We start from the raw sequence: 25,413 nt of genomic DNA, 5'->3' as shown, positions 1-25,413 counted from the left end.
CCCCTGTTGAGGGCTGTACGTGCTCAAATTGCTCCTGTTAAGTTGTGGGTGAACATATCAGACGACACAGTGATTCTTCAAACAGCTTTTGTTTATTCACGGGCCATAACAGAACTGAACTGAAGGGTTCAGCCAGCCTGCTTATATAGAGCTCCAGTACAACGTAACTGTAACAATTTTCTAGAACTATTCAATCACTGAACGTCACTTTCGATCCCTTATTTGCATAACTATCTACAGTATCCCCCTGCTGGCCCAGGGTGAGAACTTCAGTACATAACAGCTCCCATACAAGAAGAACATTAGAGAACAGTTTCAAAGTTCTGGCAGTGGTGAAAGCAGGGGAAGAGAGACTAGACCTTAAAGACTAGACTTCTGCCCCTGTATGGAGAGAAGTGAGTAGAGCTCTCTTCCACACCAAATTGCTCTCAGGTTGGGAGCTGGTTGAACAGTTTGCTGCACAACTACCTCCAAATTCTCTTTCCCGCCCCTAATTTACAACAATGCAACACAGCTTGCTAGTTCTGAACCTGCCAACGTAGCACTAGCGAGAGAGTTTTGATCCCCACCCCTCTACCACTTTCATAATATTACAGCACTCAACATTCATGGCTGACCATACAGTGTTGGGAGAGGGATTAGATCAGTGTTTCCCAACCTTGGGCCTCCAGCTGTTTTTGGACTACAACTCCCATCATCCCTAGCTAGCAAGACCAGTGGTCAGGGATGATGGGAATTGTAGTTCCCAAACAGCTGGAGGCCCAAGGTTGGGAAACACTGGATTAGATCAGCCTCCTTGCATTGCACTGCTTGGGTTGGGGGGGCCACCCACAGCACCCTATTTTCACTTGTCATCCTCTCAGCAGCCAGCAGTTTGAAGAAGTAGGGAAACCCATCACACAAAGTCTGTGCATGTCCCCAAATTGCTCCTAACCCATCTCCTCCGATCCATGCAGTCCAAAGCGTGGTGAATTGCTTCTTGTTTCTTTGTCAGAATGACTTGATCTTTAGGAACCAGCAGGTGAAGCTTTTTGCAGCATGGGTGATTTTACAATCTCACTTGCTAATTCCTACAGGTCAAAGCCCGCTGCTAAAAGACCACCGCAGGGGGCTGGGGGGAAAGGGGGGGGGGAAATCCAGCCCTAATTGTGCCTGGCTATGAAGGAACCTAGGTAGATTTCTCTTTCCCCACTTAGCTTCACATCTACTCCTTTCACACACGGTGCCCGGAGACCACCTTGATTTTTCAAGCCTAGGCAATTTGTTTAAGGCAGGGTTGCTTTCGTGATCTAGTCAGGCTCTCAAAGCAGATGAGGCCTGCTAGGGTAGTAGAGTCCATAGCTCAGATAGAGGTGGCAAAGCCACTGACGTGATTCCTGTGTTTGCGACATCTGGGAGGATGGATAGGCCAAGAAACCTAAGTCATTAAATAAAAAAAAACAACCAGGAAGATTCTAGTAGCATGGAGAGCCAGCAACTCATCCTGAATGAGAAGTGCAGCAGACGTTGGTGCTATATAGATGGCAAAGGTATATAGGACTGGCTCTCCTAGGTCACCTGACTACTGAACTCAGGAGGATTTGGGCCAATATTGCCTGTTGCCTGATGGGAAACGGCTCAGGACCACAGTACCTCAAGGACTGTCTCCCCCCATATAAACTGCCCCGGACTCTGCGTTCATAATCTGAGGCCATTCACGTGCCTCTTCCATGAGAGGTCCAGACTGTGACAACATGAGAACGGGCCTTTTTCGCAGTGGCTCCCTGTTTGCGGAATGCTGTCCTCACGGAGGTTCATCTGGTGCCTTCCTATATCTTTCACTGCCATTTTCAATGAAATTACAAATACTAACAGCTCAACAGCCTGAGCAAGTGGCTGCTGGTCAGATTTATTATTATTATTATTATTATTATTATTATTATTATTATTATTATTCAGTGGCGCAGCATGGGTTGTCAGCACCCGGGGCAAGGCAAGTAATTTGCGCCCCCTAACCCTGAGTGAGCCAGGTAGGGACAGAGAGCTGCGAGTGCGAGCGCGCCCCACCCCCAGATGTTGCGCCTGGTGCGGCCGGCCCCCCCCTGCACCCCCCACGCTACGCCACTGTTATTATTATTCTAGCGTTGCAAATTATTCAATCAAGTGTTCAGCCATGTTCCTCCTTTCCCTTAAAACGTACAATGTTGAAAAATTGTGGTGGAGATTGTGAAGAATGGTAAATTCATCATGCCACAAGACACCACCTCTAGGCAGATCTTTTGATATTTAAGTTCTACCATGTTATGGAACCTAAACAAAAACAAAAACTTGCCTCGAAACAGAAGTAGCACACTTGTTTTACAAAAGCAGCAAAACTGCCTCTACCATTTTCACAGCACCAAACCTGTAACACACTCCTTAAGATAACACAACTATAGCAACAGGAAGCAGATATAAGCAGAAATGAACAAGGACTGTAGAAACACAACTAAAAGTAGTTTTTTAAAAGCCAACTAATTAAATTATGGCCATATACAGTAAATATAATAAACAGTATGCAATACGCAATTATGTCTACCTACTCTAAAAGGTGAATGCCAAGAGATTCTGTTCCACTAAGCCATAATTTGTTTTATTGGCTCTGTCCCCAGTGTTTGGTGTTTTCTTAAAACTATCGCCATATATATACATATGCTTTTTCTTCATTATTAGAAGCTTCCTTACAGCTCCCATTTCCCTCTGAATTTTTTTTAAAGTAAGTTTATAAAAAGAAAGCTGACAGGGGTTATTTATGGAACTGGCTGACAGGGTAGGAAAAGGCATTAGAACTAGTAACTTGCCTACAAGGCTATCACTCCTGATCTCTCTTGAAATAGCAGCTAGGAAGAGACAGGTTTCTCCACACAAACCTCTCACCCTTTGCTTCCAGTGCCAGCCTGATGCAGGATGAGAAGTACTGTACCTGGCAGCCAAAAAAAAAACTCAGCACCAGGTATACCTGCCTCCCAAAGGATCAGACAGCAGTGGCACATGTTCCCCAAACCCAGCAACTTACCATCTGCCGCATAATGGTGTAGGAGAACGGATAATAATGCCAATATATTTCACATCTGGCAACCAATGTGCCCCTTTGGTTTCAGATAGTACATGGGTAGATGAGTGTAAAAAGCCCGGGATGCAAATTTTCACATCCCTCTACGGTGGCTCATTTACCAGAAGTAATGTATTGAGTGTTAATTCTGGAAGTGTATACTTGATTCTGACCAAACTTAGCCTCCTAGGAGTATACACTTAATAATAATAATAATAATAATAATAATAATAATAATATTTTTTTTTATACCCCGCCCTCCCCAGCCAAGGCCGGGCTCAGAGCGGCTTACAAACAATAATAAAAACAAGAAGAATGATTACAACTTAAAAACAAAAATAAAATACAACATTAAAATAATGGAACATTAAAATATTAAAATGTAGCCTCATCGCAGGAGGAGAAGGAAAAGGAAAGAGAGAGAGAGAGAGAGAGAGAGAGAGAGAGGGAGGGAGGGAATCAAATTGGCTCCAAGCCAAAGGCCAGGCGGAACAACTCTGTCTTACAGGCCCTGCGGAAAGAAATCAGATCCTGCAGGGCCCTGGTCTCATGAGGCAGAGCGTTCCACCAGGCCGGAGCCAGAGTTGAAAAGGCCCTGGCTCTGGTTGAAGCCAATCTAACCTCCTTAGGAACCGGGACCACTAGGGTGTTGCTATTTATGGACCTTGAGGCTCTCCGTGGGGCATACCGGGAGAGGCGGTCCCGTAGGTACGAGGGTCCTAGGCCGTGAAGGGCTTTAAAGGTCAAAAGCAGCACCTTAAATCTGACCCTGTACTCCACCGGGAGCCAGTGCAGCTTGAAAAGCACTGGGTGAATATGCTCCCATGGCAGAGTTAACGCTAAATACATTGCTTCTGGTAAATAAGTCAAAACATAGCTGCTAGAGGGCTGTGAAAACTTGTGTCCCGTGCTTTTTAGACTCGTCTACCCGTGTACTATCTAAAACAAAAGGTGTGAAATACATTGGCATTATTTTCAGCTCTCCTGCCCCATTAACAGCAGTGGCCAAAGGGAGCTGTGGAACGGCAGAAGCAACATCCCTCCAGAGTCCAAGCAATTTGCCACCGATGGCATTGCACATTGGACTAGCCAGGAGGCAACAAGCCTGGTGGAACTTGGAGGAGATGCAGGAAGATACCTGGGGCTTGGTAGGGACACTTTCAGCCATGGACCTATAACTAGTGCATCTCCATTGTGGTGGGCCAAAGGGGAGGAGCTGCCCCATTTGGGCTGCACCAAGGCTGCCCCCCACTTTTGTTGTTGCTTTTTGGGTGCCCCCTAGTGAAAGCAAGGCACTCCAGGGGTGGGGAATGTACAATTTTGCCTCACCTTTTGGTGTGAACTTAAGTTGGCGAGATAGCAGCCCAAATAGTATGGCCCTGAAATGTACCAGAGTTGGAAACAAATGAAGTAATATATATATATATATATATATTACCATCTAAGGAGGAGGAGCCCAAAAGGCTAATAAACCCGTCGTATAAAATTTCCTAACTGTGCCACTGTCACTCTGGAAAGGAAAGGGTTTCCATGGAGTATTTAATTAACACACACACCAGTTGTTCTTAAACATTCTGCTTGTTTAATTTATTTGCTCAGCTTTGGCCTCTGTTAACACAGGGCTTTTGTGGACCTGCTGTAGTTCTTTAAAGTTTATTTTGTTGATAGAAATCTTGTGTGGTTTGGAAGATTTACACAATACACAAGTTTTTCCATTAACAAAATCAGAACGAAAATTAATTGCATTCTACAAGCCTGGTGGTTTTTAATATGTGGTCTAAGAAGAGAGAGGTGCTCTCTCCTGCCCTATAGATTTGCATCACTAAAGAGAGCAGACTTGTGTATATCTACTAATTTGGTCATCTATGGCAAGTGAGAATTGCATCCTGTCAACCCCGAAAAGAAGCTGTTGTAAACTGGAAATGAGTTTACAGCCCCTAAAAGGACTAGTGTTGGTACATGTGGAAAGGTGGGCCATTAAACATTTCTGGCGGCTAGTAAGTTTTGAAGGTTAATCTGCATGGGTACCTTAATGTGCTATTGCTCTACACTTAACATGCTGCAAGATGCAGCTCACTTGCACATCAATGCAGGAAATTTATGGGAATGGTCACAGGCATGATCTATTGGTGCTTTAAATTAAAAAAGTACCAGATTACAGAGAAAACTTTCCAGCTCCAATTTTCTGATAAATGTGTGTACACACCAAGAATTTTCTCCCTACAAAATACAGTGCTATTGAAGTATGGCTGGTTGACTCTCCACACATACTTGGTTGAACCAAAACCTATGTATTTAAACTTATCATCTCTGTTTGGTTCCCTTTGGTTCAAGAGGCGGCATTTGTCTTTTTCAATTTCTATATGATACTTTGCACTGCATCTGGTCAGCCTGTCATCAAGTTTCCTGGGCAGCCTTAGGCAAATCATTCTCTCGGCCCAACTCCAAGAGAGGTTGTAAAGCTAAAAGGGGAAGCTGCCACGTATGCCGCTTTGTGCTCCTTGAAGGAAGGGTGGAAAGTGTAACGAGCAAACCCAGGTACCTGGCTTCTTCAGATAAATCAAAGTTTTGGAAGCTCGGGTTTAAATCAACGTCAGAAAGTCATATCAAAGACTATCCAACATCTATGGGAAATGAGGTGTGGGGGGAATGAAATGGAAGATGGTGGAGGCTGGCGAGGCTGACTGATTGGAGCATTCCATGCTGAAACTTGTTCCCTAATTTATCATCAGTTATATAGTGCCATCAGCACAACTGGAGCATTTTTGTTTAAAGCACAGGGCACTCACTGCCTCGCCTCTAGTCTGCCTCTCAGTAAGTAGGTCCAATTTAAATGAGTTGTGCTAAAAAGCCACTTCCGCCTTAAGAGGAGGTGGGGTTGGGGGCTGCACGCCCCCACCACAGCGCTTCACGCGATTGAGGGAATCCCTGCCCGCGTCATCCCCTGGATAGCCAATCGGCTGGCTCAGGGGGTGTGGCCTGCGCTATTTAACAATGGCATGGCTGGGGACCCTCCCACCCTTTAAGGTTTCGTCTTTGACCTTGCTATGGACCTCGGTTGGTTGCCGTTAAGGGGCCGGGTAGGAATTTTTTCCACTTGACAAATTGGCACCAGCCACTTGGTTTTTCGCCTACCTCGTAGCAAATCGTCACAACTTCCTCGGTTTGGCGGTTAGGCATTGGTAGGGGTATTGTTATGTAGATGAATGGGGGGAGCGCCATCACCTCCCCTGCATATTGAAGGGTAGTCCGGTAAATGATTCCGGGGGGCGTGGCCCCGTCCGAAGCCTATGGAGGTGTGGGCCCAAGGCACGCCCCCGAACAGTGACCCTGGGGGAGATCCTAGTTGATGTGCCTCAGCAGGACTCCCCCTACTGGTGGTTAACCCTTCCCGGACTTCAAACGGACAGGCTGAAGCCGGATAGTCGATTAGGACCAATGCCTAAGCCAATACCACTCATCACCTGTAACCAATAACGTTGTGGCCTTATTTAGCCCATTAACCTTAAATAATTGTGTCATGTGTCTTTATTTCCACTGGGGGGGGCGGGAACTCACCACGCAAGCACCGGCTCATATAGCATACCTTCCAATACTGGAGTGAGGGAAATTGGGACACAACCTCAACAGAGGCTGCAACCCCTCTCATTCACCCTCTGTTACCTTCCCCCTTCACTCTTTTATCCACCGCCTTCGCAGTGCCAGCCGCCACAGCCATCACACAGTCTCTGCCTCCGCCATACTTCCAGAAGCTTTTGGAAGTACAGTGGTGCCCCGCAAGACGAACGCCTCACAAGACGGAAAACCCGCTAGACGAAAGGGTTTTCCGTTTTGGAGGTGCTTCGCAAAACGAATTTCCTATGGGCTTGCTTTGCAAGACGAAAATGTCTTGCGAGTTCCTGCGGTTTTTCCCCCCTTTCCCCCCCTTTTTCTAAGCCGCTAAGCCGCTTATCAGCTGATCCGCTAAGCCGCTTATCAGCTGATCCGCTAAGCCGCTTATCAGCTGATCCGCTAAGCTGCTAAGCCGCTTATCAGCTGATCCGCTAAGCCGCTTATCAGCTGATCCGCTAAGCCGCTAAGGCGCTTATCAGCTGATCCGCTAAACCGCTAATAGCGCTAATCCGCTAAGCTGCTAATGGGCTTGCTTCGCAAAACGAACAAACCGCAAGACGAAGTGACTCGCGGAACGGATTCTTTTCGTCTTGCGAGGCACCACTGTATGTTGGCTGGAAAGCCGCCGCAGAAGGAGGAGGAAGAGTGGAGGCATGCAGGTGCAACTGCCAAAAGGGGACATCCGAGATTGAGGTCAGAAGTTGGGTGGCTTCTCTAAACCCAGGGTGTCCTGCTTAAAATGGGGCGGTGGCGTGATATGGTATAGGGTCCACTGCAGGCTTGCATCACATTTGAAAGGTGTCTATTCCATATGCAACCTTTTACAAACTCAGGATGCACAGCCTGTATGCATAGAGGCTTGTGCATTAGCTAAAAAGTGTATGCGCCCTATAGCAATAAACTCTTTTTTTACAAAAATCTGCATTACATTCAGCTCTTGGGGTCCAAAATGATATGACCTATTTATTCAAAATCACAGCATGTTATTTATTTAAAGCAGTCTATAAAATACAGAATTCTTAACTTTGTTTAGTTAGTTTAGCTGCTGTGCTTCCAAGACTGGCCAATTTTGAACCAACTGCAATTGCTGTCATATTGAGTCAATCATCCTACAACCCTTCTGAGAAAAAACCCACCCCACCCTCCCACTATATATAAGGGTCTGGTGACTTCTGTTTCAGTGTATCTGAAGAAGTGTGCATGCACACGAAAGCTCATACCCAGAACAAACTTACATAGTTGGTCTCTAAGGTGCTACTGGACAATTTTAATTTTTTTATTTCTTTCAGCTGCCATTCTGTTTTTGAGTGGGGCACCTCAGAGAGTTGGTGCTTACCTTTAAAGCTGGAGTGGCTGCCCTTCCAATACAGTGGTACCTCAGGTTACATACGCTTCAGGTTACAGACTCCGCTAACCCAGAAATAGTGCTTCAGGTTAAGAACTTTGCTTCAGGATGAGAACAGAAATCGTGCTCCAGCGGCATGGCGGCAGCAGGAGGCCCCATTAACTAAAGTGGTGCTTCAGGTTAAGAACAGTTTCAGGTTAAGAACGGACCTCCAGAACGAATTAAGTACTTAACCTGAGGTGCCACTGTATTGCTGGATTACAACTCTTACCATCCCTGAATATTGGGCCATGGTGGCTGTGGCTGCAGGGAATTGGGAGTCCAACAACATATGAAGACCAAAGGTTAGCCACTCCTGTCTTAAAGCTTGGAACCTGAACGACTGCTTTCTTCCATCCAAACCTGTCTTGTGTACAGATGTCTCCATCAAAGGCTCTTCTGCAGGTGCCGCAGGTCTCTGAAGTCAGGTGTTTGGCTTTCTTGACCATTTGGTGCCAGCTGGAAACCTTTTCATTTCCCCAGACCTCTGCTGTTTTAATATGTTTGTTTTGCTATTTTGGTTTTGTTTGCTATTTTGGTTTGCTATTTTGGTTATTATGTTTTAATTGTTCTCATAGCCAGCTGCCTTGAGAGTACGTTTCTGAAGAACAGGATATACATATTTTTTTAAAATGCTGCAAGTTGCTAAAAGCTGGGAAATGACACAGATCGATGGTAAAACACATGCCTTGCATGCAAAAAGGTCCCAGATTTTATCTGCAGTACAGCTAGGGAAGATTCTTGCCTGAAACCCTGGAGAGCCATTGTAGATCTGGATTAGCTAACCGGTGGTTCTCCAGATGTTTTTGAACTCCAGCTCCCCTCATCCCTGACCACTGACCATGCTCGAGGTTGACGGCAGTTGGAGCTCCAATAACATCTGGATGGCCACAGATTTTCCACCCCTGGGGTAGGCAATACTATGTTGGCTGGACAAATGATCTGGCTTGCTATATGGCAGCTGTTTATCTTGCAAAAGTATATTTTCTTTGCAATGAGAAATGACAGCTCTACTTGTCCAGGAATAACATTATGCACATTTGTCAGCGCACAAGTGAATAGAGATAAAATGGCCAGCATAACACTCTCATCACAAACATGCTTTTAAAAACAGCCATGCTTGCTGGATGCATTTTGACCTGCTGGTCTCCCCCCCCCCCACCCCCATCAATATCAAATTACAAATATAAGTAGGTTAGAGTCACATAATGCAAATAATCCAGCTTAATGGGGCAGGCAGAAATTCACTTGGTATTTAATTCAGAGGCAATTCTCTCCTCTGCGAGACTTCAGTTCTCTTCAAACTTAGAGCCTGCTCAGTTTCACAGTGTTCTACAAAGCAAAGGCTCTCTTTTTCCAAAGGTTTGTAAGCTAGAATTTCATGAGGTTTTGAATAAACCTATTTTGTGCCCTTACTGCTGAATATAACATGTAAGTGGACAACTGTTTAAACACAAAGCTGGACCAGAGATCCCCACTCAGGCTTCTATTGCAACTGGAAGGTCACCAAAATTGGAGCATATAACAAGGGAGCTCAACTCCACAGCCTGGTCTTCAATGGCAGTGTTCCCTGGATCTTAACTACTCCCAACACAAGCTTATTCAGTCTGCCACAAGTTTCTATGCCTCTTGTTCCATTGTCCAAATGTCCTCACAATTAGAAAGCAATCCCAGGTATCTACCCTAAATCTAGTTGGCTGCAACATGAGTCCATAATTCTTGTGCTCCCCTCACTGCCTGTAGGAAATTGGGCTCTTCCTTTTATAACAGCATCCTTTCATATAGCAAAAAAAAATGTTTCCATGTTCTATATTTGGTTGTTTCCACGAAAATCCATCCCAGTCCTTTTAGTTTTTCTTCTGTCTAGAATCTTTGTAGATCATACTAGCAAACTTCCTGCCTTCCGGCTTTAAGCGCCTGGAATTTTTGAGGAAGAACTGTCCCATGTCTGTCTCTTCTTTCCACAAAACAACCCCCATTTCCAGAAAGGTGGAAATGCACTTGGAATATTAGAATTCAGTTACTACTGAAAACCCTCTGGTGCAATTGTGACCAATCTGTGCATTCATGCCCTGCGGTTCACCCACCCACCAAGTCTCATGTTGGGAGTTCCTTGCCTCTCTGGTGAACATTGCAAGCTTCAAGCATTTTCCTGATCTTGGGGGTGGAATACACACCATGGCAAGCAAATATGCAGATCCATGGTATGACGTCAGCCCCGAAAAGTGACCTGCACAAGTCCATTCTACTTTAATGTCTCCCATTTAGAGGTCACCTTGCCCTGCCTTCCAATTACACAGCTGTCTTGAGTTGAAACTGACTTAACACAGGACTGGCTTCCCGTATCTATCCAAGTATCAGCTGGCAACTAAGGTAGCCCTATAAAACAACTGGAGGTGGCTCAATTTGCACCAGAAAGAAGACAAATGTCTTAAGAGTTAAGGTGATCTTATGTGTTATACTTGCACAGAAAAATTGTGCCAAGTTTCCTCTTCCCCCCCCCCCCCTGCGCCTTTACTACTACAAGGAAGGCACAAGGACATGCAAGCTGCAATAAAAAAAAACCTTGTGAAACATACTTTTAAAAAAGAGGTAGTCCAAAAATGCCATAGCTATGGGAAGACGGGAAGGAGCAAGACAGAAACGCAACATAAGCGATCTAGCCAACGTTTTTATAAAGGCACAGGAGACAATTCGCAATGTAAACATAGCTTCGAAGTCTGAACTGTCAGGCCCAAGTGTCAGCTGGGAAGATGAAGAACCATAAATACAAGATTAAAATATTTCATGGGGAAAGCCCCTGATGTGCCAATGGTACTCATTCACTTGTTCCTTTATGCAGCTGGTACATAAAACTGCCCTACTAATTTTAGTGGAACTTTCCCCTAAAGGTGAAGTGTCAGGGATTGAGATGTTTAACAGCCTTGGCCACTCACTGTCCTCTCACTGACTGTCCAGAATGGGAATCAGGCTCTCTAGGTAGCTATTGTTCTGCCCCACTGAATTGTGTGCATTTTGTACTCTGGGCTGTTTCAGCATCCACATGAATCCATTGAATGAGGTAATTCAGAATTTCAGGGAGGTGTCTTCAACATGCTGGTGACACCCATATCTACTTCTCCTCTGATTCAGGCGAGGCTCTGCTGAAATATGGAGTGAGTAAAGAACGGAATGAGGGACAGCATAAATTGAATCCACAAAATCCTGGGTATGGTTGACCAGATTTGGGGAGGTGATGTTCTAAATAGGGTTGCACTCCATTGCCTAAAGCGGAGATTATCAAGGTGACACCCATAGGTAGCACTGAATCTGTACAAGCACTCACTTCAACACCTACTAACCACCATAACCACATCTGAAAACTTGTAAACCAGGTTTCAAAGTTCTTTGCTAGGCCACATGTAGACTGAACACACACCCTTTCCGAGGGCAACTCCGATTTGATGCCAGCCCCCATCCTTTCCATTCTGGATGGGAGCAAAGATGGGACAACATGATGCACAGACTAAGTGGTGGTTGTTGAGTTCAGGTAGGTTGCTATGGCTTATTATAGTTTCGTGTGTGAGAGGGTGTCAAAAGGCACTTCTTTTTGAGTTTTTCAATTTTCTATTTTGCAGAACTGCTCTTGCCAACCATTTTATGACTGACGTCCACAGCACACTCTCAGAATTCAAAACATGCCCACAGGTCCCAAAAGGTTGGCAACCGTTGCCCTAAAGAATCAGGTCCACAGCTTGAATATTGGAAATCTCCGCGGCTCTGGCATGAAAGTAACTTTCACCAGGTGCAAGCCTTCCTGGGCAGAGACATCCTGGCCAAAATCATTAGCATTCAGGCAACATCTCGTTTAGACTATTGTAATCCACTCTACACAAGGGCTGCCTTTGAAGACTGCTCGGGAATTTCAGCTGGCACAAGATGCAGCAGCTAGGTTGTTGACAGGGATTGGTCATATGGATTACATCGCATCAGTCTTGAAACAACTGCTCTGGGCTGCTGGTCTTTTGAAGTAGAATTCAGAGTGCTGATCTTACCTTTAAAGCCGGTACTCTAGGGACTCATTTATGAACCTGCCAGAGTATTAAGACTGACCTCAGAGGGCCTTCTCTGGGTCCCCCATAAGCTTTAGGAGTGAGGCAGGAAGTGAGCAGGGTTAAAGCCTTTTCCACTTCAACACCTGAGTTTTGGAAAGCTTCCCCCATGGGAGGCTTGCCTGGCGTAATAAGCCTTGTTATTTTTTTTGTGCCGGGTGCAGATTCCCCCCCCCTCTTTTATTATTCTGAATTCAAGGTGCTCTGCTGGTTTCAATAATTTTTATTTTATTGTTTTACATTTTGTAAGTCACTTGAACTGAACCATGAGATATTAAATTCTTGCAATAAATAAAATAATAATAATAATAAACATTGCTTCCTGTAGTGAAAAACAAGAGTTTGTTTCTCTTTGTCTCTCTCTCTCACCACACTAAATCAGAAAGAGCTTAGCTAGCCCATGGAATGAAGCTAGCTGAAGGAAAGGGAGGGGGGGGTCAATGTTATATTAATACCATTACATGTAATAGCATCTCTTAATGTGCTGGAATGATGTCACTGCACAAGAACTGGAACTGGATTTATACATGCTAAACAGCATTGTATGACTGCTAAGCGGAAACTGTTCTAGAGAAATTAGACGGGGCAGTTTTGTGGGATCTGGAAAACAGTCAAGAGACTAAACAATGGAGGGTAGCAGCATTGTTTGGGGAAGGAAAACAGATGAACAAATGTATCTGCAGACTGACAGTGCTTTGGCAGCATGAAGGCAAACTGAGGAGAAGCAGGAGAGGGAGAAAATAAAGTGCCAATGACTGAACCAACACTTAAGCAACAGTAGTACAACACATGAGACCAGTGTTTCCCAAACATGGGTCTCCCACTGTTTTTGGACTACCATAATCCCTAGCTAGCAGGACCTATGGTCAGCAATCATTGGAACTGTAGTCCATCCAAGAGCCCTCTAGATGTTGTTGGACTACAACTCCCATCAGCCCCAGCCAGGAAGACAAAGCGGCTCCAGGAATCTCAAGGCAGTGAATAACTCAGTGGAAGCTGTTGGTGACCTGCTGCTGCTACCCAAGTTACTAATTCACATATTATACTCAGCTCCACGGTCATTTGCCTTCTCTCTATGGAAAGGCAGCTTCTAACATTAAGAAACTCTAGCACAGAGTTATTGTGTGTTGGGGAAACATGTAAATGATAGCATGATGATGGCACACATGTTTTGCTGTGTGCATACAGGTAACAGGCACCGCCAGGAAGCTACGATCGTGCTTCCTAGTGAATAAAAATGAAGCAAAACAGAAAATACGCAGTTGCCACATGTAGAAGCATGGTTTTCAGTCAGACAGAAAAGCTGACCTTTGTTTAAGAATATTTTCACCCTGCTGCAATGGCTTACAGAGCAATAAAACAAGTTAGTGCCTGCCCCAGGGCTGTGTCCACACATTTAAAAACCTCATGTTAAAACCCTACTTCTTGTTCAATTCCAGGTTTGACCAGTAGTGTTTTTATAGACGATGAGGTGCTGGAACTCACCATGAACGCCTCCCTTATAATGGTAATGGTGGTTACCTGAGAGGTGCCGGAACTGAGTCCTGGTGAAAAAAAGCCCTGGGTTTGATGAAAAAGGCTGCTGCCTTAGATGGAAATCTCATGCCAGAGGTAATTCAGTTAGACTGTGGCCTGTGCTTTTTGCTTTCTTACCATGACAGACTAACAATGCAATTCTAGCCATGTCTCTTCAGAAGTAGGCCATATTGAATTCAACTGGGATTGCCTCCAGGTAAGTGAGTTAGGATTGTAGCCCAGCATAGCTAACCTTCCTTTTTTAATGATAGATCCCCCTGGTTCGCTGTATTCTTTTCTTCCATTTGCCCTCCCCTTCCTCCTCACTGCTTGAAGGCACGCTGTGGTTTGGCACTGCCTCCCCAATCAGCTTTAATGCATTATGGAGCTATCACCACCCAGCTCTGGTCTCTTAATAATGCCAAATTTGATTAGCTCTTTCTCTTTCAAGGGCTTCCATCCTTCCTTCCCTGTTGTCCTTTTCACTGGCCTGGTTTACATAATCATCTCTCATTTGGTTAGCCTGTTCCCTGTGCACGCAACCCTGACACTCTTCCCTTCACATGATTAAACTAGGAAAGTCTCTAATTAAACCACAGTTTCTCATTCTGTCCAAACCAGAAAACTATACTTAAAACCTGCAGTATAAGCTAGGATTAAAACAAAACGAAAACAAACAAACAGCCACTTCAAACTGCGGTTTGAGATCTTGGCTTGTCCAGAAACTGATAAACCATGGTTTTCCCTGTTCAGACAAACTAGAGTTGATTAGAGGCTTCCTGGTTTTATTGTTATGCAGCACAAACGCAGAAGAGAATCAGCTGTATCGGCTCATGTGTATTTCATCTTAATAAGCCAATATATGATTGTCCAAATGTAGCCCTCCAAAACACACATCTTAAGATTAAGCAATGCCTTACTATTTCCTAGAAGCAGGAAACCACTCCCAAAAGAATACCGCATGACTTGGTACACTGATTATGATAAACAGCAGCAAATTACTTTGTGTTTATACTGTACTTTGGGCACTTTGCTTGCCTTATCTCAGAAATCCTTTCTTGAAAGATAGTTTGTCTACCACTGTTGATCTTCTCCTGTTAATCTGCAGCTGTTGGAGATTGTTGGATGGGCTCTGCAATGATCTCATAGTTCAGGCAGTGCCAACAGTGAGGGCCAAGACGTCGCCAGCACTCCATCCGAATTGACAATGCACACTACCATCACACCGCAAACTTCAACAATCCGCAGAAGTTTATGGAAGACATGGAATACCTCAGTAGACACACTGGTTGGAAAACAGTCCCTTGAAGGCACAAAGTTTGAAAAACTATTTTGTTTTGGGTGATCCTCAAAAGGGTCATGTAACTACACTGAGAACCAGAACTAATTACACATACTTTATATATTTTTTAAATCCCACCTAATTTTCAAAAGAGACTCCAGGCAGCTAACAAATCAAAACATTGTGTCATGTTAAAATATGTCACAAGTCAGGAGTCCTTTGCCCCAGTTAAATAACTGTGACCGATATATATCATGCAAAACTGGCATAATGGAATAAAACTCTCTTAGCATCCAACAGCATCCTGGTGGCATAATTTTGAACTTGTTGCAGTTTCCACGCTGCAGTTTTCAAGGCCAGTCCCATGTAAAGTGTGTCCCAGTAGTCTAGCTACTGGAATGTTAATGATTGTTGAAAAATCCAAGGTTGTCTGGAAGAGCTTTAGCTGGCACCAAGCAACCTTCACTACCAATGCTGGCCACATATCTAACATGAGCAGCAGGTAAAAGGTAAAAGGTAAAGGACCCCTGGACAGTTAAGTCCAATCAAAGGCGACTATGGGGTTGTGGTGCTCATCTCGCTTTCAGGCTGAGGGAGCCGGCGTTTGTCCACAAACAGCTTTCCAGGTCATGTGGCCAGCATGACTAAACCGCTTCTGGTGCAATGGAACACCGTTAAAGAAACCAGAGTGCATGGAACAACTGTTTACCTTCTCACCGCAGTGTTACCTATTTATCTACTTGCACTGGTGTGCTTTCGAACTGCTAGGTTGGCAGGAGCTGGGACAGAGCAATGGGCGCTCACTCCGTCGCGGGGATTTGAACCACCGACCTTCTGATCAGCAAGCCAAAGAGGCTCAGTGGTTTAGACCACAGCACCACCCACGTCCCTAGCAGCAGATAAAGCAACACCCCAAACCATGCACCTAATATTCCAGGGGTGTGTGCAGCTCTATCTAAACCTGGCTATAAACCCAAAACCAAGTACCAGACCAATACTCCATTCACCTAGCAATACTTAAAATAAATAAAATCTTGTTAACGTGCTGGACAGTAAGCTGGATCCAAATATCCTGCAGGCACGTCTTCATGTAGAGGGTTCACTGATCAACTTCAGTACCCCCACCCCTTATGATCAGCTCCTGAAAATTAGAATATATTTCAGAGCATCTATTTGAGGGGCATATGGAGTACGGCAGGAGGAACAGTGAAATTCTATATGGCGGGGATCCTGGAACCAGGAGGCAATGGGTCTCTTGGGGTTCTGTGCAGAGACAGATTGGATGTGTTTAGATGCCATCCCAAAATGTGGCTTAACAAGACATGAGCAAGCGTACACTCCCCTTGTGCTCCTACACTAATACCTCACCCCTCTTCCTTCTGAAGCATTTCAAGAAGGCGTTTGGAAGTGTTTGCTTCCACTTTTGGCAAACCATGGTTTGCCATGTCATCCAAACTGACAAACTATGGTTAGTTTTAAAACAAGCCAGCTTCAAGTCACGGTTTCTGAAGATGGCTTGTTTTAAGTTATCAATAATTCTGGGTCCGGGTGACAGGGCAAGCTATGTTTAACTAAAAGCAGAAGCATCCAAACTGCTCTTGGCAGAATTGTCACCCTAGGAAGAGGCTAGGCTTATTCAGGTGTCACTAAACTATAGTACAGTGTTTCCTAAACATGGGTCTCTAGCTGTTTTTGGACTACAACTCCCATCATCCCTAGCTAGCAGGACCAGTGGTCAGGGATGATGGGAACAGTAGTCTAAAAAAAAAAAAAAACACTTGTAGACCCAAGTTTGGGAAATCCTGCTATGGTATGACATCTGAACATAGCTTCTACACACAGGAATGACAGGCCCTCCTACATAAGATGCTAACCAAATGTTTGCTGTAAGAACTCTCAAGGCAGAGCTGGGCATATTGCTACCTCATAATGAATGTTCAGCATCTGATGTTTATTTCCATCTTATAATTGATCTCAAGAAAGCAGACAGGCTTCTGGTGCTAAGGCCATCTGTGACTGAGCCCCAGAGAAAATATTATCTTTCCTGCACACAGTCAAGAAAGAGTCTGACCCAGTAGACTCAGGAGTGCCTTGCCGACAGAATGAGACATTTTAGCTCTCCAGGTTGTATTCAACGAACTTTCACCGAGAACAGACCCCACTGAAATTAATGTACATGGCTAAGTTAGGCCCATTAATTTCAATAGGTCTACTCTGAGTAAAATGTGCTGGAATATTACCCTTCGCTCCAGCTCTACTTCTTCCAAGCAAGGATAGAAGGAGCGAGTGATGTGCAGACTGTCAAAAATCAAATAGCAGACACTAACTGGATCTACTTGTTCATTTCTAGCTCAAATTTCCAGTCTGTGTGTGGGGAAGGGAAGAAGTTATGTATCACCGGCGCTGCATCTTTTAACATAGTGGAGACCCACACAATTTGTCATCAAGCTACTACCATTGCAGGGCGGCACAGCAAGGGCTCAATAGCCTCCTCAAAAGCTATTTCTGAATAACTTCCAAACTATTTTTGTTAGTAGATTTCTATCCTATTTCCCCACCTCGCTGCCTTTCTGGTAAAAAGACACAGGACCCTTGCTTTTAAACAACCCCGACTAAAGCCCATATATACCACTTAGACATATTTTATTATAATGACAATCAGAGCGCTTAAAAATAATTATACCCAATCACTGGAAAGGGGTCCAGAATGATATGAAGTTAAGGTCTGATTTCAATAGACCTTTCATTGGAAGAAGAAATATTAAAAATGAACATTCTCCCCTGCTTTTATGGCTGCTCTGCTGGCTTTAATGTTTTGTTTTATTGTTTCTTGTTGCATGTACTACAAGAGTCTACGAAAGGCTTCAGAGACCAGAGTCTTAATTCCTACAATACTTGAATAAAGTGAGTTCAAGACCCATGCCTTTCTACCAATACTTCCAAAGATTTTTTTGGTTTTTTTAGCAGAGGTTTAGTGGGTTAGATCCAAAGAAGCAGTTGGAGTCAGTTCCTCTCCTTTAGGAGATTCACTGATGTCCTCCTGTCTGCTCTCCTAATGAAAACTAGCTCCAGAGGATTCGGAAATCCTTTAGATTAGCTACCTAAGGGACATTTGTAGTGTTGGGTTGGAGTAACAGCAACCCACCCTGTGTGACTGCAAGTACCTCCTTTGTGGAATCCAGGATCTCTGGATCCAAGCCTATATTACCTGGACAAAAGACAGAGTTTGAATTTTAACAAAAGGTATCCTCAGAGGAATTTACCAAAATATCTGAAGTGCACCCTACCTTAATGGAAGAGCAAATAAAGTGGTAGATGTTTTGACAGAATAGAGACCAGAAAATATTTCAAAACTTCAGCACTTTTTATTCACTTACATGCAACAAATATTAGAAGGCAATTACCAATGCAATCCATTGTCATTTGACAATACAGAACTAAGATCCATGTTGCAGGTGTTATTTCAGCACACAAAGGTGATTCTTTTTTACACACACACACACACACACACACACACATTGAAATCATGTGCCTCAGGAGATCTTCACAATACAGCGAATCACCTATAACATCCCTTCTTAACGCAGTGTTACCGGTAAGTTATATGGCGGCATTTCCCAATAAAAAACATTATCAGCAATATTTTCTTACACATCTTGTTGCCCGGTTGACACATGCAAAGGACAGGAAAGCAAGAAAATATGAAGAAAATGAAATGGATTAGAAAAGCAATGGACCCCGTGACATGCTATGTATGTTTACTCAGTTCAGTGGGACTTATTCCCAAGTGTGCCTGGGACTGCAGCCTCAGTTAAACGAACAGGATAGAAAGGTTCTATATTACTGTATTAATGCTTGAAGCCAGCAGATCTGTTGCTCATTATTTAGCAGCTGCCCTCTCTGTTTCTTAAACTAACCTTGTCTTTATGAACAAGCTATAATAATTATTTGATTTGCTTTCTTCTCCTTCCATCAGTTTTATAACAATGTTGTTTTCGGTTTTATTTCTATGCTACGGTTCCCATCGTCTTTTTGTTTTACGTTGCTTTCGCTTATTTCATGTTCCTTTTATTAAAAAAAAAAAAAAAACCTAACAGGAAAAGGAATCTGATTAAGGCTGCAATCCTATGCGCACCTACCTGAACACAACAATACTTACTTTGAAGAAAACAGCACCATGTAGTACCTTGTTTTTAAGAAGATCCCCCTCACTGACACACACTAAAGCATGAAATTGGCAGTCCTGGTTATGATCAGTTTTGCTGTCCTCACATTTCACAGCCACTGTGCTTCCCAAATGATGAGACTAGTTGGAGACCACAATGGAAGAGAAACCCCCCCCCCCCACACACAGCAAGCTCTGAATCATATCCCATGTTACCAGGAGCCTTGTTCACATTGCTCAGAGGCTGTTAAACCCCCCAACTAGCTTGGCATTTCAAAGACGCATCAGCGGAGAGATTTATGCTTCCCCCACAGAGCTGAGAATACTAAACAGTGGCAGATTGAGCAAGGCAAGAGCATTGCAATGCGTCCTACTCTACCCAGACTCAATAACGTTGTGCAGTCAATCTGGAAGGGGGAAGGAAAGAGACAGCACAGGTGTGTACGCATGAAAACTGCAGTCAAGTCAACAACAGCACAGCCATAAACAAATTCAATTAAAAAAACCCCGTCCACTTGGGAGAATTATGATCTTCAGATTGCAGGCAGAGGAGGTGAGCTCATGACAGAGGTGAGATTTTAAGTGGGGGATTTCTCCACCGCCATCAGCCATCCATGACTGCCACTTTCTTCTACACAAATTCACAGCAGAACCCTTGTGGGAATATACATAAACTTGATCCTTCACAATATTGTTTGCTTCAGGCACTTGGTCCTAATTTGCCTTAAAAGTCTCCTAAACAGATAATTACGAGCAGTTCGGTTAAATGCTTGGCCAACCAAGAGTGGGTGTCACCAGGGAGGGCGCTTGTTATTTTAGGAGAATGCGTGGGTGATACGGAAAGGAAGATCATCAGATGCCGTGGATTCGTATGCAAGAAAAAGAGTGCAGTATGTTTGGGGACACAGATGAGACTGGTTTTGGTTTAGATTAATGGGTAATATACTTGAACTATGCCACCTTTGACTACGTGCTGAAATGCTATAAGGAAAAGGCTTCAACAGGTGTCAGGGACAGGCTGGGCACAGAGGAGTGGTAGGAGGCACCAGTTGGGGAACCACCAAAGGAAGAAGGCTCAGAGCCTGGGGAGTGGCGGTGAGACAACAATGAGTGGTCAGAGGGAGAAGACTGGGAAGAGAAGGTGTTGGAAGCTGGCACCTTTTAAGAACTCAGGAAGGGGGAACTAAAAGGTGACATTATCAATTACTCTTAGTAAACAGAAGCATATGTTCATGTGTCATGGACTGGGTAGACTCAGAGGAATGGTGGGAGGAACCAGCTGCGGAACCACCAAGGGAAGATTAAGTGGTCAGAGGGAGAAGACTGGGAGAAGGAGGTGTTGAAAGCTGAAGAGGTATCAGGGCTTAGGGACCAGAATCAGAGGCAGAAGCTGAAGAGGAGGGAGGCCAAGAGGCAGAGATGAGTCTACCTGGTGAAGAAACCAGGGTGTCTCCCACTCCTGCTGCAACAAGCTCCTTTCCCCACTGGTCTCCTGGGTCCAGAAGAGGTATGAAGAGAGGGAGGAGCAGAGACAGGAGTGCCGGCTGAGTCTCAGATTGCTTGGGAAGCACCCGGGATAACCACAAGTCTTAGGCAGCTGTGGGAAGGCGGGGAGCTTCACTCCCCACATGGGGCAAGACCTACTGGGAAGAGCTGCTGTGCTCTTCAGGCCTGGCATAACTGAGCAGCCTTGTTTCTTCTATTACAAAGTTAACTTCACTTACTCTGTGTAATTTATTGCTCACCTGACAACAGGACAGAAAGTATATTGGGCCAGAGACAAGCAAGATTTTTGAGAGCTGAAGTTAGCATGATGAGAGTAGTTCAAAGATGGAGAACCTTCCTTCCCCCCTCAAGGACACATTCCCTCAGGGGTTATACCTCTGGGGTTGTGTGCTGCAGCTGTTGGTCAGTGGTACCAAAGCCACATGATTCGCTTTCCACATGAATCACATTAGATCTAGGGGTGCATATGGTCCCTTGAGCCCATCTCTACCAGAGATCTAGGAGAAGATCTAGAGTCACACACAATGACTACCGTCACAATCCTCACTGGCAATTTTGGCGAAGAATTAACTTGTTCCCCCACTCTCACATCCAGATGGTTTGCACCACAGAGATTTCCCAAGAAACAGAGCAATGCTACCATAGGAAACCATAGCTAATGGTGGCGTTCCATTCTTACCAGAAGTTCAGACTGCATCTCATTTGAGGCCTGGAGTGGCTAACTGGTGACTCTCCAGGCAATGTTGGACTCCAACTTCAATCAGTCAGCACAGCCTGGTTGCAGCCTAACATCACCTGCAGGGCCACAGGTTAGTCCAGCCTTACCCAATGAAGTGCTCTATATACCAGTAGATCTTTTTGGACTACAGCACCCATCATCCTTGACCTCTGGTAATGCTGGCTGGGGCTGATAGGAACTGTTGTCCAAAACATCCAGAGGACACAAGGCTGGGGAACACTGGGTTAGCCTATATTCCAGATTTTGTTTATACCTATGTGAATGACACCCATGGTGTTAACATTCATTCCTTTGTTTGACCACCCCCTGGCTCAAACCGGTTGTATATCATCTCCCATAAATACGTTATTTTCAGCTTAACACATTAGAATCTGAAAGACAAATAAACAAAAGCAACATACTCCCAACTGTACCCATTGGTTGCAGGATAAGGTATGACAGAATGTCGAGGCACTGTAAAAACCTATCACATCTATTTATCTAAAGGCAATTGTGAGATGGATGTGCACAGCATGGACAATAGCTACCAGTGCATTGTGAAAGCTCGGTCTTCAGTCTTTAAGATAGTCCTCGCCAACTTGGAGCAGTCCAGATGTTTTAGCCTACCTGCCTATCAGCCCTTCTAAACCCTTGCAAACATGGGGAAAGCAGTACATGGGGGAAAGGGTTAGGGATGCAATCCTATACACTCCTGGGGAAAAGTCCCACTGAACTCAAATGAGACATACTTCTTAATAGCCATGGGTAAGATATCACTGCAAGAATTCCTCCCTGTCACTTTTCTGCTGCAAATCACGCCCTCCCCCAATTTTCACAAGTAGTTTCAATCAGAAGCAGCAACCAGTTGACTTTAATATATGCTTGCCTTTAGTGTGTCACAGCAAAACCAGTAAAAAATCCTATGTCAACTTGGTAGTCTGACGCCTTTAAGATGGCAACAGGGTGGGTTTTTTGGGTGTTTCTTTTGCAAAAGATGCTGCTTCATCAGGTGCATGGGCAACTTTTCAAGGGGATCCTAACATGCTAATAAGCAAGGGATCACCCGATCGATGTGCAAGATGCTTCCTTGAGATCTGGTGGGACACCTTAAAACTAAGTCCAAAATACTTCCATCCCTACAGCTCAACGTTCGGTTATGTGGCTGTCAAACGCATACATTTAACACTACAACAGTCATTTCACAAAATATTAAAATTTTAGAATAAAGGTCAGTCTAAGCATTTGAGTGACGGAGGCAGAAGATACGTAGACACCATTCACGGGCATGCAGCACTGGAAGCTCTCCTACCTAAGTATCACTGAAGGGAACAGAAGCTTCGCAGGACCGCTGTTGCGTTAATGAATGGCTCCTACCTGGGGCTCATAGATCAGATTTGGTTGTCTCCCACTCTGCCACCAAAGGTTAGGGCCACCACTAAGAGTCACCAGATTCCCTACACTGGCAAAGTCATGCGATCTCACTTCCAAGAAAGGGTATAGCAGAATACCAACACTAGCATTGCTAGAAGAAAACTCTGACATTAGAGAAAAAATTAGAGTACAGCTCATTTCAAGGTATAACTCCATTTCAGCAATGCAGGACTATGTGGCACAACACACTGTATGTTGTGGAAACTCAGCAGTGGAACACCTACTTCATGCATAGAAGGTGCCCCTGGCATCTCAAGGTACGGCTGGGAAAAAGGTAAAGGTAAAGGTACCCCTGCCCGTACGGGCCAGTCTTGACAGACTCTGGGGTTGTGCGCCCATCTCACTTAAGAGGCCAGGGGCCAGCGCTGTCCGGAGACACTTCCGGGTCACGTGGCCAGCGTGACATCGCTGCTCTGGCAAGCCAGAGCCGCACACGGAAACGCCGTTTACCTTCCCGCTGGTAAGCGGTCCCTATTTATCTACTTGCACCCGGAGGTGCTTTCGAACTGCTAGGTTGGCAGGCGCTGGGACCGAGCAGCGGGAGCGCACCCCGCCGCAGGGATTCGAACCGCCGACCTTTCGATCGGCAAGTCCTAGGCGCTGAGGCTTTAACCCACAGCGCCACCTGCGTCCCGTAGACGGCTGGGAAAGACCCACCTTAAACCCTGGAGAGGCACTGCCAGTCAGCCAGAAATACTGAGCTAGATAAATGATCCGACTTAGTGTAAGTCAGCTTCCTATGTTCCTATATAGCACATTTATGGGGTGAGGGTTCTCAGGTCTCTTGTGCCATACTGTGGCCACAGGTACTGTACCTATTAAGCAGGTGCCATGAATCTGGGGGAAGCAGGGCTTCCATAGCCTCCAAACAAATCGCTACCTATAATGCTCTCTTTACACCTTATTCAAGAAAGCACCAATTCCCTGCTGACGACTGCTATGCTTTCTGAAGTGTAGATATGGGGAGGAGATGTATTGGTTACTAGGAAGAAGGAAGAGATGCAGTCAGTCACTCAGGACACCTTCAAATCTCTGCCAAGCCACCAAGTTCACTGGGTGGGCAACGCAACGGGCAAGTCATGGCATTCCTGAGCATTTTTGCTTGGAAATAACAAGGGTCTGTGAAGGGACTGCCAAGTGCAGTTGCAATTGCTGCCTCTGTCTAATTTACTCTTGCGTCGTGAGGGTGAAACGGGATCTATATTGCAATGCACCACGAGCCCCTGAGATCTGGCAGGGAAGGAATGTTAAACAAACGTGGAAGAGTAATTTAACTGATATGCCAAACATCGCACAGGGGGAAAGAGGCAGAGCTCGCCCCAAAGCATTTCAGCGCCAGAGTCGGAAAAGCTAAATGGCAGCACCACCACTAATGGACAATGTGGGTGGGGCACAATCCACTGGGACGGCTTTCCTGGGCAATACTCATCCAACTGATTTTTCTGCACCTTCCTCCCTTTTGCACTGAGCCTTCCTGGAAGGTTGTGGCACATGGGTCAAAAGCCCAGCCTGGATGCCTCTTAAGTGGTACCCAAACCCACCCTGAAACACCTTGTGCCTGGAAGGGCCTTTGGAAAGACTCATCCCACAATATGTCCTTTTCGTTTTTGCAATTCTTTGGAAATGCCTGAGGCTGCTGCCCGTAAACCCCGCTGGGGACCGTGGTGGGCGGGTGCCATTCGATTCTAGAGGGATGCGAGGAGCTGTGTAGCAGAAGCAAGCGGGGGTGCCCTTGGCAAGGCACTCCGGTCTTGTGGGAGGGATCCAGTGGCTGCTCCTTCTGCTGAGGCGTGGGCAGCAGCCACGGGGAGGGAGGGAGCGAGAGAGGGATGAGCAGCCATCACTGCAGTGATATGGAGAATCTGATAACAATAACCACGAAGGGGAGGGGAAGGGATCAGCTGGCAACCCAGGCGCTGGTGGGAAACTCACTCTAGGAGTGGTGGAATGGTCTGGCCACTGCCATTCCTTATTCTTTACCTTAAGGCTTTCTCCGTCCATCTCCACGCCAAAGGCACCTAGGCCAGCAAGCTATGGGCATTCCTGGGGGAAGACAGAGGCGGTGACTATCCTCTCTGCCTCTCCTTGTCACAGGGGAAACACACCTTCTGCCTCCGAGGGCGCCTGCCGCCGCTGCCAACCCCTTGGGAATGGGGGGCTCTCATCCTGGCAGCAGGTGAGAACCAGCCCAGGCTGCAAAGGGGAGACCCCGCACTCCAGACGTGAGGCCAGCCAGCGAGACCCCCTCCCCACTCGGGCACAGGGCAGCGGCCCATTCTCCGCCCCTCCTTACCGACAGTCCTGGAGCCGATGCAACCCATCCTTCCTCCGGCCCGCGGGGCTCCCTCGCCGGGGAGGGCGCACAGGAGCAGGTGCAGGAGGCGGCGGGGGAAGCGGCCGCCGCAGCCTGTGCGCACCGAAGCAGAAGGCGGCGGCGGCGGGAGCGGGGCTGCGGAGCGGGGGCTCCGTCACGGCGAGTCCCCAGGGCGGCCCGCCGGGGGCCCCGCAGGGCTGCTCATCCCCGCGCCGAGGGGCCAAGGCGCGCGCGAGCCCGGCAGGCCGAGGCGCCCCCAGGGAGCCGCGCGAGACGCTTCCCCGACGAGCAGCCAGACCCGCCTCCTGCCCGCCCGCCGTCTCCC

At 45.9% G+C, this 25,413-nt stretch overlaps 1 protein-coding gene and 1 long non-coding RNA gene across 5 annotated transcripts in view; one reads left to right on the top strand and one right to left on the bottom strand.

Annotated features, from left to right (window-relative positions):
* FAM131B (family with sequence similarity 131 member B) overlaps positions 1–25,192 on the bottom strand; it is a 49,693-nt gene extending 24,501 nt beyond the window's left edge. The window contains exon 1 of one of the 3 annotated variants that reach the window (XM_079959610.1): positions 25,068–25,192. In XM_079959610.1, the coding sequence (XP_079815736.1) occupies positions 25,068–25,095 (28 nt within the window). In that variant the 5' untranslated portion in view covers positions 25,096–25,192. Of the gene's footprint in view, positions 1–19,113; positions 19,594–24,706; positions 24,732–25,067 lie in introns of those variants that run through there. The other 2 variants (XM_079959612.1, XM_079959611.1) reach the window with 2 other exon arrangements.
* On the top strand, positions 1,825–16,174 carry LOC307206079. Of its 2 annotated transcripts, none has more exons than XR_013834263.1 (3): positions 1,825–1,881; positions 13,597–13,768; positions 14,781–16,174. It is a non-coding gene; the product is annotated as an uncharacterized lncRNA (long non-coding RNA). The 2 variants fall into 2 exon arrangements; XR_013834264.1 differs by lacking the exon at positions 1,825–1,881 and adding an exon at positions 11,018–11,595.
* Positions 25,193–25,413: the final 221 nt, after the last annotated feature.

This window comes from Podarcis cretensis (genome assembly GCF_951804945.1).
Source record: "Podarcis cretensis genome assembly, chromosome: 17".
In the NCBI taxonomy this organism is placed as follows: Eukaryota; Metazoa; Chordata; class Lepidosauria; order Squamata; family Lacertidae; genus Podarcis; species Podarcis cretensis.
This window is presented reverse-complemented; position numbering and strand designations above follow the sequence as displayed.